Source organism: Maylandia zebra, linkage group LG13, assembly GCF_041146795.1.
Source record: "Maylandia zebra isolate NMK-2024a linkage group LG13, Mzebra_GT3a, whole genome shotgun sequence".
Taxonomy (NCBI): Eukaryota; Metazoa; Chordata; class Actinopteri; order Cichliformes; family Cichlidae; genus Maylandia; species Maylandia zebra.
In genome coordinates, this window is record NC_135179.1 from 18,299,996 (window position 1) to 18,318,978 (window position 18,983).

General features: G+C 38.9%; 1 protein-coding gene across 3 annotated transcripts in view; it reads right to left on the reverse strand.

Moving 5' to 3' along the window:
- Positions 1–18,382, reverse strand: part of zgc:171482 (zinc finger protein) — an 83,855-nt gene extending 65,473 nt beyond the window's left edge. Inside the window, exons 1-2 of one of the 3 annotated variants that reach the window (XM_004551757.5) lie at positions 17,730–18,376; positions 1,307–1,423 (exon numbers count right to left, since the gene is read on the reverse strand). In XM_004551757.5, coding sequence (XP_004551814.1) covers positions 1,307–1,417 — 111 coding nt within the window. In that variant the 5' untranslated portion in view covers positions 1,418–1,423; positions 17,730–18,376. Of the gene's footprint in view, positions 1–1,306; positions 1,424–17,729 lie in introns of all 3 variants that reach the window. The other 2 variants (XM_076891684.1, XM_004551758.5) reach the window with 2 other exon arrangements.
- Between the last annotated feature and the right edge of the window lie 601 nt (positions 18,383–18,983).

Here is an 18,983-nt window from a genome sequence, read left to right on the forward strand (position 1 = left end):
TTGCTATAAATTAAAGGAAGGGCTGAAGGAAATGAGCATCTCAGGATAGACGCTCAAGAAGGTGAGGAATTCACTTATTGATGCAGCAGACAGAACCACTGACTGTGACTGAAACAAAGGGGCACATGCTGGGCTTATAGTTGACAGACAGGTCACACACCTGGGTTTGTTCAGCCTTTGGTTTTAACCTTCGATAAAGCACTGGAACATAATGCATTTGATGGTCCTATTGACCAACAGCAACACCCCTAATTGGCTAAAGACAGCCTGATATTGACCTGGATTTTGTTTATTAGTTAAGTCCATTTTCATTAGTCAAAGCTGAAGCAACTACCTGAAGTTCAACAATTTAATACATATAAATTATCTCAACTCAAAAGAGGATGCATGAATTATTTAAGTGAGACATTTAGGGATGTTTGAAGAACAACTGTGGGACTTCTGACATTTTTTTTTCCTTTGGTCGGAAATGAGAAATTATTTTTGTTTTTGAAATGTGCTCCTAGTAAATTTGCCCATCTTTGCCCTCAATCTGATTAGAATATAACATTCAAAATATTCCTGCTTGCAAATGATTTGTTTCCTTGTCTCCTTGATCTGCTAACCTCTACAGAGACCTTTTGGAACTGATGAAATGCAATGACTCAGCTTGCCTATTCATCTGCTCTACTCAAGGCTGTGTGTTTTTGTCAGGCTCGGGAGGGACAGAAATAGATTACTGACAAGTGAATGACGTACTGTAGGTGCACATCTATGCAGAAACCTACCGTACACACCATCATTGCTTTTGCTTTAGTCTGCCTAGATAAGGGCCTCACCCTCATTAGTCTGCTTGTTAATCCCAATTGTATCTTGTAATTAAGTACAACTTTAATGCAGTACACTCACGCAAGCACACATTCACATGCACAAACACACACATTTAGATTCTAGTTAAATAATGCAAGGGCTGAATGGCCATCCAATAAATTACTCTGAGAGAGTCTGCTGAAAGCTATACTACATTAAAATAAAAACTGTGTGTGCACATTTGTTGTTGTGCAAGTAACTAGCATTACAGTGCTGCATTAATACTATGTTTAATGGATGAGCACTATTTTGAACGCCACAAGCAGAAATTGGTACAAATAAGGCATTTGCAAAATGTACCACGCAGGAATCTGCCTGAAAATGAAGTAAACGTTGCAACATTTTGGCTTGCTTTATGCATAAGAACCTTTGTGTCTTCTTCAGTTGTTGAACACATGTTTATTCTGGAATAATATGAGAAAATACCTCAGAAACTGAGCAGAGGAGATGGACTCACCTCATAGTGAGCGGTGCGCTGGGACTCGGAGATGAGCTGGGCATTGCAGATGTTACAATAGCTCTCTGTGAACAAGCCTCCATCCACAACGCCCGCAGACTTCATCTTCATCTGAGACTACAAAAACACACACACACATACACACCCAAACATATGCAAATATGAATATGATTAAAATGCAGGACGGAATAAAATGTCAGTGAACCTTACTGTGTGTGTTTGAGATGCATGAGCATGCAAATATCTCAATTTAGAAATCGTTTTTCCTTCAGAATGACAGATTCATTATGACAGTGCAGCCTAAAATATGTTGATCCTCTCTGTCAGAACATCTTCTCATGGATTTTGGCTCTAGACTTGGAAACAATGGCCTGAGGCTCTTGCGCGAGTTTTCTGCATTTTACTTAGTAATAAACTTTTTAAAAAATATTCAGTAAGCTCTAACATGATGTTGAGAGCAAAAGCTTACTTAGATATGGTTTTATTGATGACAGACACAGCAGAAAAAACAGAATTGGTTCCTGACTTTTTTAAATATCAAAAGTGCAAATACTCAAAAACAAGAATCTGATTTACTAAAGTGATTTATTTTCGCCCTAATCTTAACAAATTCCTAATTTGAGGTATATTTTTATTTTAATTGACTAAATCAAACCTGGTAATAAAACCAGTAATGTAAGTTTTTCTTTCAAATCTGGAGCAGAAGATTTAAATTTTTAAATCCAAGCCTCACCATGCTGGCTCAGCTATCACAGTTATCTCAGTGTTTAAGGTCGATAATCTCATACATGTTTTCCATGTAATGTCAGAATTTACTGTGAGCATTTTAAAGGACTCTTAAAATTACTTACAGTATTTTAGAGACAAAATATAACCATATATAACAGACCATAAAAATACAGTGTTGTTGTTCATTTTCTGATATCATATGTGTTGTTATTAGTTTTATTACAATTACTATAACTCTGCACTGTTTTCTTTAGAAATTAAACACCATAGTATGGATTTGTTTGCATATAGTTAGTGGACATTTATGCAAAAAAAAAAAAAACCACCAAAAAAAACAAGAAAAAACCTTTTTGACTACCTTCTGCTTTTATTTTTATTAGCATTACAGGCCAGACAAATGAGAATGTGATGACTTCAGAAATAATGAAGCACAAATGTCTGCTTCTTTGCACAAATGTGAACAGGGAAAGTACAAATGAGTCACGACTTTATTTTAGACATTAATGAGCTTGTGACATCATAGATGTATTCTTAAAATGTGCGCATTAATTTACCCCAAATCATTTGGGCAGAATTTTTACTCTGGGTGAAGTTTTTTTTTTTTTATTAATATCCCGATCATATTGTGAACCAACCTCAATGAGAGTTTGCATGGTTCAGTAAAATTCCTTACAGTACACAGTTTTTCTACCTTTTAATTACACACCCAAATTAAGTACATAACACTTATGGTACTTAATAATAGGGTAATAATCATTAAGCTTGGCTTCTAATGACTGGTTTACGATAGATATTTGGAACCATGCTTTCTTTTTATTCTCGTGCTTGTGTTTTTACTGCCTTTGCCACAGACATGAGCTAAATTAACGCGCTATCTTAGACTGCTAAACTTAGATTTTACTATATTCATCTTAGTCTGCTTTGTGCCATTTAGAAAGTGCAACTTGTGGAGGTGTTCTTGTACAAATGAACCAGGTAAAAAATTTCAGCTGTGCCAACCATAATAAGCAGTAGTGTATGTAATGGAAATGCTGTAAGCAACTGAAACTCCCAGGAAGTTTTGAACATTGGAAGGAAAGTAATAATGTTGTAAGGCAGAGAGAGGGTTTAACATCTCTGTGAACCTGTTTCCAGTAACATTTCCCTGTGAGAAAAGGTGTGTTTATACTTGGTGAGCGCTGGGAACCACTTAAACCATAGAAACGTGAGCATCCTACTGGGAGTGATGGCTCGAAGCCTAGTACAGTGCTTTGCTTATATACAGAGTACAATAATAGAAACAGCTTAATGATCTGCTCTGGGGTCTTATGTTCAATTTTCTATTCTCTTCATTATGTGCGCCCTATAGGCACTGCTCTGACATGTTAAGAGTGAGTAACTGGTCTGTAGGGAATAGTGAACAAACCAAAGCCATTAAAACCGTCTGAGGTCTTTTCGCAAAGGAAGTGGCAGGTCGGGGGTTTGTAGAGGCAAAGTTATTCACAGCTACGAAGTACAAGGATCCTGTCGAGGTCAGCTCTGGTAATTTTGAAAGAATAGGGCCCTTTGTGTATCTTGAGAATTACAACATTTGTGATGAGATCAGACAAAATGTACTCCACGTGTCAGCAGGGAAAATGAATTTTCTTTGTTTCACACCTAGTGTTTAATTCCATTTAGCCAATATGTTTGCACAACGCTCCACACACACACACACACACACACACACACACACACACACACACACACACACACACACACACACACACACACACACACAGAGTAATTACTCCTGTCTGTTAATCTTGTCTGTTTAGTGCACCCTGGACCTTCCAATTAACCGCAGACACGCTGTATGGACATTTCTTTCATTATCTAATTGAAGCTGCAGTGAGACCCACATAATGCACGTTAAAATGAAAAGGCACTGCATTTGATTTACAGTAACAGAATTTACTATCGTCTTTACTTGTGTTCAGTAAGTTATACATGCTTGAGAGGCACAATATTCAATCTCATATGCCACAGATGACAAGCTGTAAACTTGTTTTGTCTGGAGGCCTAGATGCATTATTACCTCCACAACGTGAAGTATGAGGCATGATGGAACAGATATATCTTGGAAACTGACACATTAAATTTGCAGCAGAATTTACAGGAAAAGACCTTGCACCGCCAGCCTGGACGTCAGCCAGGCGGAAACGAGTCTATCTTTTAATCTTTAGGCTAATTAAAAATGATTGTGACTGCAGAAATATCCTTATCTTCCTAATATCTCAATTACCTCTGAATATTACATGCAAGATGGGGGATGTAGACTAATTAATAGAGGCAATCTGTTAGCAAGATTAATAGAATGGCAGACCCAATGAAGCGAAAAGATGGAGAGACAGATAGTGGGATACCTAATTGAAGATGGAAGGAAAGAGGGAAAAAAAGGTTGGGGAGGCAGCAGGAGGGTTAAATAGATGCGCTCTTCCTGCTTTAGTATCAATTTGAACCACAGGGCATGTATTATATATGTGTTATATTTAGTATCAGTGGAAAGTTTACCTTCAGCTCATCTTTTGATTTTGTCTTGTTAGTTTAATTTAGAACCTTTTTTTTCACTTGGATGCATGCAGAAGTCATTGCAGACGACGTGATCACTTGTGACAAAATAAAGAGAGTTTTTAAATAGAAGGGGAGTGGGAGTGAAGCTGTTGTATAGTCAAGCCCAGAAAAGCTATTTTCTTAATGAGCTACTTCTTAGTAATAAAACCGTTTGGTAACTAAAATAGTGTGAACACATGGATTTCCTGCCAAACTTGCAAACTTGGGGAAGTTCATTAATAGACTCTTACGTCAAAGAACTGATCCATGACATATAGTTTGGTGTGTGACGAATGGTATGAATTATTGCTGCAACCCAATTAATTCATACAGTCATTAAGGACTTAACTGTTCTCAACTTGTATGTGCATGAGCCAATAACACTTACAAAAGCAATAACAATTGCAATATAATTCGTAATTCACTTTTAACTATTTCAATTTTGACTTAAAAATGCACAGTAACATTATAATTTTGTCATTTTTAATCAATATTGTTTAAAAGAGCTCCATCAAACACTAATACGGTGCTGGTGCCCAATCTAGAATGGGTGGAGATGATTCTACATTGGCCACTAACTCTGCATCAGCAGGAAAAGGGGAAAGTGCGGTGGTAATTTCTGGCAGCACCAGCACAGCAAAACAAAATTCCTGGGCCAAAGCTTGAACTACTGATCGGTAGCTATCAGAAGGGCTACCACAAGAAACTGGACAAGGATTAGAAGAGGCAGCTCAAAGATTTCATCCACTGTGATTTTCTTCTGACAGAATTTGTAAAAAGAGAAGTGGCTGACGCACTGCACTGTACAGAGTCAGCAGAGAGGTAATGTGTTCTGTTGACATAGGAAGACTGATTAAGAACTAGACTTAACTTCTGGTGAGAGTTAACAAATTGTGCATGTTTAATAAAAATGGCACACACAGTCTGCCCAGCTCACAATTCCCAGCATGCTGTAGCTGAAGGACAGCAACTGTTGTACTGCCAAAACTTTCCATATAGAGTTTGCATTTTAGAGTTTTCGCTCCCTGAATTGACATGAACAGACAGAAATGCAATTTAGAAAGTAATTATTTGTCTTACACTTGCATCAAAAGGTTGTTGATAGTGCATACAGTTTCAGTGATAACTTAAATGAAACATGTCATTTTTTAGACTTGATCCTGAAAAAGTGTTATTAGTGACAGAATCTCATCAGCTAAATGCCACCATATCAGCAAAAATGGTATATTAGGGCTCATAAAGGACTCATTGTACTAATCATTATGCTTCAGTTCACCTCATTGTTGCAAACTTAACTCATTTAGTGGCTTTTCGTAGACTTGCAGTGACTTTGTCCAATAAATAAATAAATAAAGTGTTGAAAATTCTGCAACAGTACTGTTTCACAGTCATTTTACTTATTAAACCAAAATTCAATATATAACCCTAATTCCAAAAAAGTTTGGAGACTGCAAAATATAAATAAAAACAAAATAAAATGATTTCAGAATGACAATGGTTACTCTAGTTTGTATTTACAATAGAACCCTGAAAAATAAAGAAATAAGAAAAAGATAAAGTAATTTTAATTCAATGGTTGCAACACATTTAAAAAAAAATTGGGATGGGAGCAACAAAAGGCTGTACATTTGATGACACCAATAACTGTCCTTTTAGAAGTCTACCTATTCACAATCTACCTGTTCTGTCCTCCAAGTATAAAGTCATGCTACTACACAGGAAATGTATTTGAAATATATTATTTCTCTTTTATTGCTTTGGTGTAGGACAGGGGTGGGGAACTCCAGGCCTCAAGGGCCGGTGTCCTGCAGGTTTTAGATATCACCCGGGGTCAACACACCTGAATCAAATGATTAGTTCATTACCAGTCTGGAAAACGTCAAGACATGTTGAGGAGGCGATTTAGCCATTTAAATCAGCTGTTGGATCAAGGACACATCTAAATACTGCAGGACACCAGCCCTTGAGGCCTGGTCCTCCTACACAATGGAAATCTCATTGTGACATTCTAGAGAAAAGGTTCTGATGTGAAGTTGTCAGATGATCTAATGAAGCTGGATACACACTGGAATTGATTTGCTGTAACCATGAAAGGGAATGACATTCTGTGACATTCTCAACAAGCGAGCCACTGTATCAACTACCAATGAGAGTGAAGAATATTGCTGATTGACACAGCATCTGCACAGACAGGATGCTGGCCAGGAACCCAGAGTGATGTTAAAACTAAGTAAATGCCTACCTCAGCCCAGCAGCCAGGCCCTGAATTTCAACAATTAAAAAACTGATGAGCAGTCAGGCTGCAGCCGCTGTTTTCTACCTCTTCATGTTTCTGAAGTAGAATCACTGTCTTCGTGCTGATTTTCACCTTTGCTTTGTGTTGTTGGCTTTGTATTATACTATGAAGAAGATCAGTTAATTTGGTTTCGATATTTCAAGAGAAAATCTTCATTTTCTTTGTCCAAGATGGAACCTTTCAAAAACTCTTAGTCACCTAAAATGCAATGAATGTGTGGACCAAAGGCCAAAACACATAGAAAAGATGTGTTTCAGAATACCCATGCAGATGTGGACAGGGGTTTGAAGGGTCTGCTAGAGCAATAGATGTGAAGAGCTTGGAACCTGATAGGGTAGCACACAAGGTTTGAGAAAAGTACACTATATTGCCAAAAGTATTCACTCCTCCATCCAAATCATTGAATTCAGGTGTTATAATCACTTCCATGGCCACAGATGTATAAAATCAAGCACCTAGGTAGACTGCTTCTATGAATATCTCATATAAACAATCAGTACAAACCCCCAGACTTAGTGTGGCCTTCAGATCGACGAGTCTGGGTTTGACGGTTGCCAGAACAGTATTTGTCTGACTGCATTGTGCCAAGTGTAAAGTTTGGTGAATAGGGATTATGGTGTGGGGTTGTTGCAAGGTCCATAAAGACATGGATGAGCAAGTTTGGAGTGGAAGAACTTGACTGGCCTGCACAGGGTCCTGACCTCAACCATATAGAACACCCTTGAGAAGAATTAGAGTGGAGACTGTGAGCCAGGCCTTTTCATCCAACATCATTGCCTGACCCCAATAATAAGCTTCTTAAGAATGGTAAAGAAAATATCCCATAAACACACTCCTAAACCTTGTGGAAAGCCTTCTTGGAAGAGTTGAAGCTGTTATAGTGCAAAGCATGGTCTGCCGTCACATTAAACACTATAGGTTGAGAATTGGATGTCACTCAAGTTCATATGTGTGTGAAGGCAGACTAGGCAATACTTTTGGCAATATAGTGTATGAAAGCAAAAACAAGGCTTAGAATTAAAATGTGAAAGAAAGTTAAAAGTCTTTAAGAGTTAAAGTGAAGACAGAAAACAAAAACAGCATCTCCAATTAAACATGAAAAAACCTCCAAACTCCATTGGACAGAACTATAAAAAGTAAATGAGTCTTAGCCGGCACATGCACAAACCTTCTGTCTTCATCGGAAGGAATATAAAGACAAAAGGGAACGCTCTTTTAAGACCACATCAAGTATTTAACATCGATGTGAACTTTGAAACTTCCTTAGAATCTCAGCCTCTGGCCCACTCTTCATTAAATAGCTGGCCTTGGAATAGAAGGAACTTTTTGTTCTTTCTAATAAATGCAGCTAGTGGGGCTGTTTTTGTCACATAAGCTTAGAATATTAATTAGGTTGTAATAGTACTTGCAACTAGATAGTGTAATAAAGCCCTACCCTACTGTAGACAAACATATAGCATCAAGTATTTGCCCAGTGGGGAACTTTAGAGACACTACTCCTATCACAGATACATAAAATGTGTCCTTAAGATGAACTTAGAGGGTGAAAAAGAAAAAAACTGAGACATTTTTTACAAGATCCTATCTTCCCTTCCCCCATTTCTCAGTTTATTCATTTATGCTCCATCAGGGGGTAGCTGCTGTGAGCTGGACTGTCTCTCCTCCTCTTCCATTTTCTGTGCTCACATTTTCATACAGCTTCTATCTCATTCAAAATAAAGTGCTCCCCTCATTTAACTGTCAAATTATGCATACGGACGTTGAAATATTGACATCAGCCTGTGAGCCAATGGCCTGTCGAATGAGTCACAAGCCGTAATGACAAGAGCAAGGGTTGGAGGTTAATAATATGGAACCCTATATCGCAAAGGCACTGTGGCGTCACTTTGATGTTCCACATTACAGTTTTTTTTCTTGTTTCACGCCTGGTAATGTAATCTTTCCCAACACTGTCTCCCCTTTGTCAAACCCCTACACACACACAAACACACACAAACACATGCACACACGCTCCAAGATTCATAACCCTCCCCTTTGTACAGTAGCAATCAAAGGTAATAGACTGAGGGAACAAAGTCTTCAAAGGAGCTGAAGCCAGAGTCTGAATCCAAATACACATTCATTCTGTTTGCACTGCAGGAGCTTACTTTGTACTATTCTTGTTAAATACTGCAAACTGCATACGTACACAACCTCAAATACAGCGTGGGTACAAGCAAATGGATTTGCTGTCAAATAAAAAAAAATAAAGCCAAAAGCTTAAGATATGGAAACAGAGGTCCCGTCTGTTCCCCCAGAGTTAAATTCAACAAGTTCAATCAAGAAGTAAAAGAAGAGAGTGTGTGATTGCGATGCAGAAAGAAAATCAACAATGCTTTATTCCAAAATTGGCTGTGTGATCTTCTAAATTTATGTCTGCATTTTTTCTGTGCATTTGTGCTTTTTAATACATTTTACAGTTCTCACACATCAATTTGCGTTGCGAATCTGAGTGACAATTGCACCGTCAACTCCTGAAATCTTCTCGCAATAACCTTGGTGACAGCTCTGAGATGCTATACTTCTTGTCCGAGTTTCCTTCTATAATGACTGAGGAGTGAATGTTACCTTGAACCGAGGTCAGTACTTCAGCCAGTTTTCTGTATAAGTCAAAAAAGCTGGACTGCTCTAGATTTATAAAATGTCAGGATTTTAATCATTACTTATTATTAATCTCTGGCTGTCTTCCAGGTCCTATCCTCCTACCCTCAACCCCAGCCAGTCATGGCAGACGGCTGCTTCCTCTGAGCCTGGTTCTGCTGGAGGTTTCTTCCTGATAAAGGGGAGTTTTCGCTTGCTCGTAAAGTGTCATCTAATTGTTGGGGTTTTCTCTGTTTTTCTCTGTGTTATATAAAGTCTTTATCTTTATCTTACCTGAAGCAACTGTTGTTGTAAATGAGCAATATATAAATTGATTTGAATTGAATTGAATGTTGACCCTGTAGGTATTACACTGTTTGCATGCACATAATCTTTGAATTTTTTTCTTTCCTTTTTTTTAATTCATTTAAATTGTTTGTTCATTAATTAAAGAAAATACCAGACTTTTAAAACAATCTTCTCTGTCAGCCATGACCAAAGAGCACACAATATAAATGCACAACAATCGTGACTGCTTGACAACTGCCACTGCAATGTTAAAGTAAGAAATTTCATAACATCAACTGTTTAAAAAAGTTTAAATGACATAAATACGGATCGCAGCACCATTTTTGGCCACTTATTTTGGAAAACAACGAGTGTGTAATCACTCACATGGTACAACCAATCTAATCCCTAATTCTGATACTGTTAGTCAAAGACAGTCACAGTATGCTTTTTATCTCACTGTCTCTTATCTTCATCTCATTTGCCTCTTTTCTCTCCCAGTGGTGGAAATATGCCCTTTAGGGCAGGGATTATTCATGAAAGATGGTGTAGGCTCGACTTATCCACTCTTGGGAGAGAAGAGGAGATAAGCTGCAGTATTATGCACCTTACTACTGGAATGAATTTTAGTGAAACTTAAAGTCCAAGAGGTATATACTGGTATTTTATGTAATATTTGAGATGGATGTATATGTGAATTCTGAGCTTATCCCAGCCAAGGAGATGATCATTATAATAGTAATAATAACAGTAATAGTGACTTAACAAAATAAGCTTAACAGAAACAAAACAAAATTGTAAAAACACATTTTCCTGATTAGTCAGCCTTTAGCATACAGACTCAATTACGTCTATTGTGCAACGCACAAGAATTTTTCAGTGTAACTTATTAGGGGTTTGGCAGCTTTGACAGATGGCTGGCAGCTCAGGTAGCTGTAGCTGATTTGAGCTCATTAGAATCACTGAGCCTTTTAACAATGTTTATGGTTTTGGTATTATGTCTTTTTAGCAGAATACACAATATGGGCTGCTGTCTATGACAAAAACACAGTGAGCCAACCACCACCAACACCAGCAGATGCCATGGCAGCCCAAATCATCATAGACTGTGGAAACTTCACATTGGACATCAAACACTTTGGATTCTGTGCCTCTCAATCCTTCCTCCAGTTTCTGGGACCCCGATTTCCAAATGAAATACAAAATTCTTTTAAATCTGAAAAGAGGCATTTTCAGACGAAAGCACAGTTAGCACAGGTAAGATGCATCTGACGATATTCAGTTTTTTAAGGTACACTGGTACATAGATATTTACTTCTATTAAATGCACCAATCCACACAGACTACTAGAGTTTAGACTCTGATTATGCACCTGTTTTCTGGCTTTGCTGTCAATACAAAGCGATCAATGAAACGACTAAATCTATCAACACTGTTTATTGCTTCATTTTAGTGTTTCCATTAAGAATATTTATGCTGTCAGTCAGCTTGGTGAAGACAGTTTATCTGAACGCTCTCCTTTCAGCTCCTCTGTACTTCTGAGAGACAGACTGGTTCTGAAGGCAGTGATACTGAAGGCAGATCGGTACTGGTGTGGATTGAATAGATCAAAAGCTTCAGTGGTGCTTTTGTGTTTTGTGTGTGTCTGATTTTCCATAAGTGAAAGTGTCTATTAGTCATCTCTATTTATCAATGCATTTATATTTTATAACCTCTCTGGCTTGATGAGACCCTTGTATTCATGAGGGTACTCTGTTAGTTTTATCTCTGAAAATCTCTCTCAGTGGACCATTAGTTGTTAATGGTATTAATAACAGATCTAACCCTTTAGGCCATAATATGGGCTCATTAGAGGGAGAAAGAAGACCATTATCCTGGGCAAAGTTAGGTTTGCAGTTTAACAGCTCACATTTCCGCGTAGTGTCTCTCTGCCTGTGTGTGTGTATTCAGTAACAGACTTCTAGGCAAACTGAGTTAATGGTGGGAGACCGAAGGCAGCCTGAAATTTGAATGGGGGCTGTTAAGTTACTTTAACATATGGGAAATGCCATGTTAGAAAGCAACAAAACTGTTGGGGTTTATCAGTTTCATTAGCAACTGATTGGATTTTCCTTTTATATGCTTATATAGTTTGCCCCCTTTTGGCCAGATGTTCTTTTTCTATGTTATGGGACTTTCTGGACATGTTTTCATTTTAAAATCTCTATTTGAAAAAGGTAAAACAACTTTTGACAAAATGCAGACTTGGTATTTGGATGGCACCCCCCCAAAAAAACTATGTGACATCAAAGAACAGTCTGAAGATCCAATATAAGCACGAAAGTGGAGAGGAACTTTGTACAAAAGAACATGCTGCAAGGATTTTGGCTTTTAATGGTTGTCTCAGTGTACATTATGGCAGCAGCTATACACACAGAGACCTGTTCTGACAGGCAGTGAATGGAAGTGGGATCAAGGCACTAAAGATAAGTCAGTATTTTCATGAATATATTTTCCCAAGTCCAAACAAAAAGTCATTCAGGAATAATATTGTTCCTTTTTTTCCACCTAGAAACCATATTATACAAGCAGATTAGAGCAGAAGTGAGCAAGCAGACAGATTTCCCAAGAGCACCTCAATGCGAAAGATATACATTTGAGACCAAGCAGGAGGGAGATGCACACAATATGAGAACATACTGGAAAGACACAGAAGTAAAAAATTAATCGGGCATAAAATTTAGTGGAACAACTAAAACGACACAAGCCACATAACTCTGACATGATTTCATAAAGCTAATTGCCAATCGCTCTTCCTAATTACCAAAACAAGCTTGTTTAGCTTCAAAATTCACAGAAGCATCAATACATACAGATTATCCCACAGCATCATTCAGTTAAATAACTGCATGTCTTCTTATCGCATGTCTGACTATGAAGCAGGTGTGTGAGTAGATACAGTACAATACAGCTGAGAGTTGATTTTCTATTTACATCCTCAGAGGACGTTACAAAGACATCATGGTACGATCATCTGTCAGTCACAGGGCTTCTGTTTTACATATGTGTGTAATGTGTGCCTGTGTAAAGTGTGTGAATGCAAGCTGAAGTGACAAACCCATTGATGTTACTTTTGCGTGACAATTTTACTCTTGCATGTCAGCAGGCAATATTATCTGATGCAACATTAAAGCGTACAAATACTGTACACCACTAATTGCTGGTGTATGCGCAGAGAGCTGTTCAGTTGCACAGAGCCAAGCCTGGTAACTGCAGTTGTGATAAAGGATGCTGCCTGCAACTTCAAATTTGACAATTAATTTTGTATAAATTTTGCACTGTAGAGATTTTTTTTCAGTGTGCTTTTTTTTTTTTTTTTTTTTTAAAATTTCAGTACAAATAGAGGCTTGACTTTTAGAGCTTGCTTGGCCCTTGGGTGTTTGTTTGAGAATTGTACTTCCATCAGCTGCGGCTCCAAGATCAGGGAAGCAATTAATGAGATTGATTACTGCAACTAGCTCAACTCCTGAAACAAAGGGAATAAACTCCATGTTGAAATTAACCAGACAAGAAAGCAACTAAAACTTTAAGCCATTTTAAGTTGAGCTAAAACTTAAACATTCGGTAACTTTTAAAATAATGCTTTCCTCCACAAGTCTGCATGATGACACAGTGGTTAGGACTGTTGCCTCACAACAAGGTCTTTCTTGCTTTCTGTTCTCCCTGTGTCTGCATGTGTTTCATCTAGGTATTCTGGCTTGCATGCAGTTAGTGGGGTTAGGTTAGGCTGAGTTGGTGATTCTAAATTGCCCATATGTATATCTCTGTGTTAGCCCTGCAACAGAGTTGCAACCTGCCCAGAGTGTAACCCGCCTCTCCCCCTATGGCAGGTATTCATTCAATCTAGATATCCACGTTTTGACACTTCAGTATGTGCCAATAAAGATGTGGATATATGAGCAATAGAATTGTTTCCTGGTTTTTTTCCAAGTCAAACTCCACAGGCAGAGATCACTCTTGTTAACTAAATAGGCCTGAAATATGACAGAATCTGCTCAGTTGCAAAAAGAGCTTCAGTGGTCAAGCAAGCTTTCAGGAGGTAAAGCATTAAACGTTAATAAACACTCACTTCCATGGCATTTTTGGAGTGAGTGTTTTGGTTTTGGGTCAAAGCCAAAGACCTAGCTTAAACATCAGTGGTGATCCTTCATATAAAAGCTAGGTAAGTTTGACCAGAGAAGACGTTTTCTCTCTGTGTCACTTTGATGGTAAATTTATAGATGTGATCAGATCAGAACAGGGCTGCAGGCAGTGATCAAAGAATAACAGCTGGGAGCGGTGCAGCCCTGCAATAAGAGATGACCTTGAATGGTCATAACTTTAAATCAAGCAGAGTTATGGAACTTTGCAGTTGCACCTCGTGTGAGTTTGGGAATCCAATTAAAAATGAAAAGCTGGTTTTTATTTCGCGTTTGAGAAATATTTTCAATACAGTACAGCACCGATTCTTTTATAGAGCAGCAAGGTTATAGGTATATGAGTTTGTACAGCCTCCACATGAACATTGTACTGCTATCGACAAAGTTAGCACACTCGCAGCACTGTGTTCACGCTGTGTGTGCATGGATGGCCACACACACGTCCTCACAAAGCAACGTGATACTGATATGACTGAATGTAAAAAACATGCTGTGCATCACACAAACAGATGTATACACACAGAGACACACACTGGCATGAAGTAAATAGGGTATGACCTTGCAGCACCTAGCCTATATAAATAGCCTGTATAAAGTGTCTTTGCTTCTTCGACTTGCATCTGTTCCTTTTGGTGTGAGTGTGTTTTTGAGAACTGAGTCTGAAAAAGAAATAAAAAGCAAAAGCATGAATTCTACATCTGATAAGCATTTTTTTTTCTTTGCTCATTCACTAATGCACCCACAATATTCCCCTCTCCTCCCCATGTTCCCTCCCTATCTGGCAGCAGGCCAGTTTCCTAACACGGTGATGGAGCAAAAGAAAATTTATTTCTAAAGAGCTGCTATGCCCGGATATGAAATACGTAACCAGTTATTAGTCTAACCCCGATATTAACACAACACGACAACCGTGTCAAGATGTATATTTGAGATGTCGCTCTTGTTTCCTTTGAGAGATACATAAAAAAGGCTAAAAATGATAAACTGCCACTTGTTCAAAGCATTACAAATCAATGTCAGTATTGCATAGTTTTGATGATATCTACTTTGTTTGAGAGAAAAAGGAGAACAAAAAGCTCTAGTTGGCAATGCATTGATGCTGCTATGAGACGGACTCAGTATCTTGATTGTGTAGACAGTCAGAGCGAGCGGGTCCATATTACTTACTATGCTGCTATTAATGAGAGGCCAAATGGCCCACACACTGATGTACTGTACATGGTCTCTCTTGCACGTACACTTATTAACACAGAAGCAGATGCACCCGTGCAAAGACAGCACACAGTGAGCAGTAAGGTCAGGGCTCACAGTGACTGAGAAAAAGATATTTGAAGAAGATATGCTGCCTGTTGCTATGGAGCACTCTGAGAGGAAAACATACACACAAAGACGCACACCTACACATGATGCTCTATCAATCCTAAAGAAAATGGACCAATCGCACACCCGGGAAGATAAACACACATATACATGCATGTATATACGCACACGCTCAATCAATCATTGTCCTATTACAGAAAGTAATGAAGCTGCAGCGTCTTTCAAGAGCATCACAGCTTCAGTTATTGCCCTCGGACTCTGTGTGTGTGTGTGTGTGTGTGTGTGTCAGCGTTTGTGTCTTTTCCTTCATATGTTTTATTTATATTTAGAAAGGAAAAAGGGGCCATTCTTCAAGAACAACATTGCTCTTCCATTTGTTCCTTTAGGACAGGGTGAATTATGCCAGTTGGTTAATCAGATTCTTCACCAGAGAGGCTCAGACAGAGGCACAGCAAGGGGGAGAATGAAATAGGCAACCATACTTCTAGACGCCTCAGAATTGGGAAGAACAAGGGCACGGCATAATGTGTGGCATAATGAGCATGCCTGTTAATTTGCTTTATTTTTTGAAGGGTGATTTAAAAACTTTAATTAGACTATGAACTCTGTTGTTCATCATAGAGGGAACTGGCACAAATAGCTGGAACAATTCTATTCACGTCAATAACAATACGTTAAATGAGCCATTATACTCTTCATGAACCCGAAAGAGAAGAATACAATAGAATGTAAAGCATAAAACATATTTACCATTGTAAATAAATGAATATGTTGTAAAGCAGTGGTAGATGATTTAGCACTCTATGTACTTTAAATACTCTCAGACACTTTTTTTTAAAATCTATGTCCATAAACTGGCACTTTGCAATAATTCATTTGCTTTAGCTCTCATATTTTTGAACTGGGAACCTTTTACTGTAATTATTTAACAAATTTCACAGTGATATGAATGATTAGTTAGTTGTTGCCTTCAGAGGGTGTTTTTCTTTTCCGTTCCAGTGCTCAGAGACCCAGCCCACCTGCCTGCCTTCCTGCTGCACTGACCTAAAGTACAGTAAAAGTCAGTGCTGGCTGAATCGATCACAGTGTAGGACTGAAGATCACTTGCGATGACTTGTGATCGATAGTGTAACTCCATGTAAACAGAGCATGAAGGTTCAGTGCTGTTCGGACAGTTGAGGCAAATGTGGGAAAAACTGAATCAGTGCCACTCAGTGGAAGTCATATATGCTCATTTTAGGGACAAAACAAAAGACTGAAAAGGACACTGAGATGATGGCCGCATGTTATATTAGTAAGTGTAATTGTCCAAATTCATATTTCATCACATCGTGCTTAAGTGAGGGATTTTTAAGGAAAGCCTGTGCTGTTTATGTGTGTCTGTATGTGTGTGTCTGTCCTGTTGACGGGTAGGTGAATGCCTGAAAAGACCATAAGCTCTTATCACTCTGCTACAGACACCCGGTATCAAGCTGACTGGACATTCCTCCCAAAGTGACAGATGCTAGCAACAAGAGTGCTCTAAATGAGAATGGATATGGAGCAGTGAAGCAGCATCAAAACTAATCCATATTACATCCGACGCGTCTCATTTTCATGTTTCACAGGAAGTCACTGAATGTGGACCAGATGCTTTGAACAGTTTCAGAATGAGAAAATTTCCTGCACACAATTTAAACTCAAGCTCAACTTTCTGTAACTTAACTGAAAAGTGAACTCAACCAGGGATGTTTAAATCATTCCAATAAGAAAATTAATCTAATACTATTTCAGCAATGCACTGTTCATTAAAGTCATTTAACCAGCAGTCCATCTGTTCTCTGGTTTCATGTTTTCTAGTGTTGCATGCTCTCTTTGTGTCACTCCACTCTTTAGATTGCAAATGTTTAGACTCTGGCATGCTGTGATTGACGGCTTTTCTGATATTTTGTAGATCAGACAAATAAATTAACAACCTAGATTAACCGGCAATGAAAACAATTTTTAGCTGCAGACCCAAATCAGATTTCTCCACATCAGTTTAACTTATCATGTTCAACACACTCAGAGATGGCCCCAGTGGATGAATGAATAATAAATAACTCAAAGTGCTGCTTTTTTAAATAATAAAGCAGCTAAGAAAGATGTTATGAGCATTAGATGAAAACCTGTGACACCATGCAGCAGCATGGCTGTACGTCAACATACACTGATACCACGTTTCTGGTTTGCCTACAGTTAGAGAACAAAAACAAAGTTTGCAAAGGTTTTCCCCAAACCGACGATGAGTATCCCAGCAATTCCACGTGATGCTCTGAGTGGTGTAAGAACTTAGGTATTCTACAACAAAAAATCAAACAAGGCCAATCAATACAACAAGTCATCCAATGAACAAACTGATGGGGGGACATAGCGACGGTGGAGTTTAGAGTCCATCGCTCACCTTCCGCAGAGGCACTGACTCCTCTCCGCGAACCCGATGCACCTGCGCACCTGCACCGCGAAATCCGTCAAAACTTAGCGCCAGTCCTCCCAGTGTAGCTGTTTGATTTGTTCCTCGTCTTAAGCTGCGATGTCCCCCTCCAAGAAAAACTCCCTCGCGCCGCCGTCTGTCGTGATGCGCTTGTCCCCTAGCGACTCCTCTCCAATCCTCGGTATCGCGGAGGTAAGAAGGAACGAAGCTCTGTTGATATCATCCACCACTACTCCGCGCGAAAGGCACCGCGGAGAGGAAACAAATAGAGGGAGAGAAAACACACACACACACAAAGCGAGCTATCCCAGCTTGAAGTAAGCGAGAGGGGGGACAGAGAAGAAGAAAAAAGTGTGAGCAGCCTTCACTGGGATGAATGAGAGACAGAAAGCGCTCTCGGCTCACGCAGCGTGTGAGTGATACACGGAACGCTCGATTTGTAGAGTGAGTGAGTGGGAGCACTGGTCGAGTGAGTAGGTCTTCGCACCCACACGCATGTCATATTACACGAGCATAACCCGAGAGAGCACCCAGATTCCCTGTCATTCCAGTCACTGTAATATCGATGCTCTGTTTCCATGACCCCCCTTTACAAAGTAAGGCGCCTTTGCTCACACTCACTTTTTAATCCCCATCATTTCATTATAAGGCATATCATGCACTGTTACTGTCTTGTTGAGAAGATGTAGTGTAGTTTCCAGCTGTGTGGTCTTCATCAAGCACTCAGAAGAACCACAGGGTTCATGTGCAGAGGTGCCCCGAAACCGTAATCAAGGCTGGGAATTTGACTTCATCCCAGGCCTCTCTGTCAAACAAACCACCAGACTGCAAATTCCATTTGTAGGCTAAATCAATGCGTTGATGTAACACTTACAAGACTAGTCATGAATATGTCCACTGTGCTCGTTTGAGAGAAAAGTTATCCAGATTTTTTTTCATTTTCAAGAGGAAAAAAGTATACAAAATGTACTACTTACCAAGAAATGCATCGGAATGATAACTTTTAAAGGTTTGTTAGGGCAACTGTGTGCTGCAAACACTTACACCTGCGAAGAATCAGAAAACACACAACTCATAGCATAATAATCTCTTTCCTCCACCTTTACTTTTCTTCTGACCACCTGTGCAGCCGGGCTTCTATATGCATGTTTGCCACATTTGCAGCGACAATGGTGAGATTTTGAGACGTGCGTCTACTCATCTACCAATAGAGTTTGAGATGAA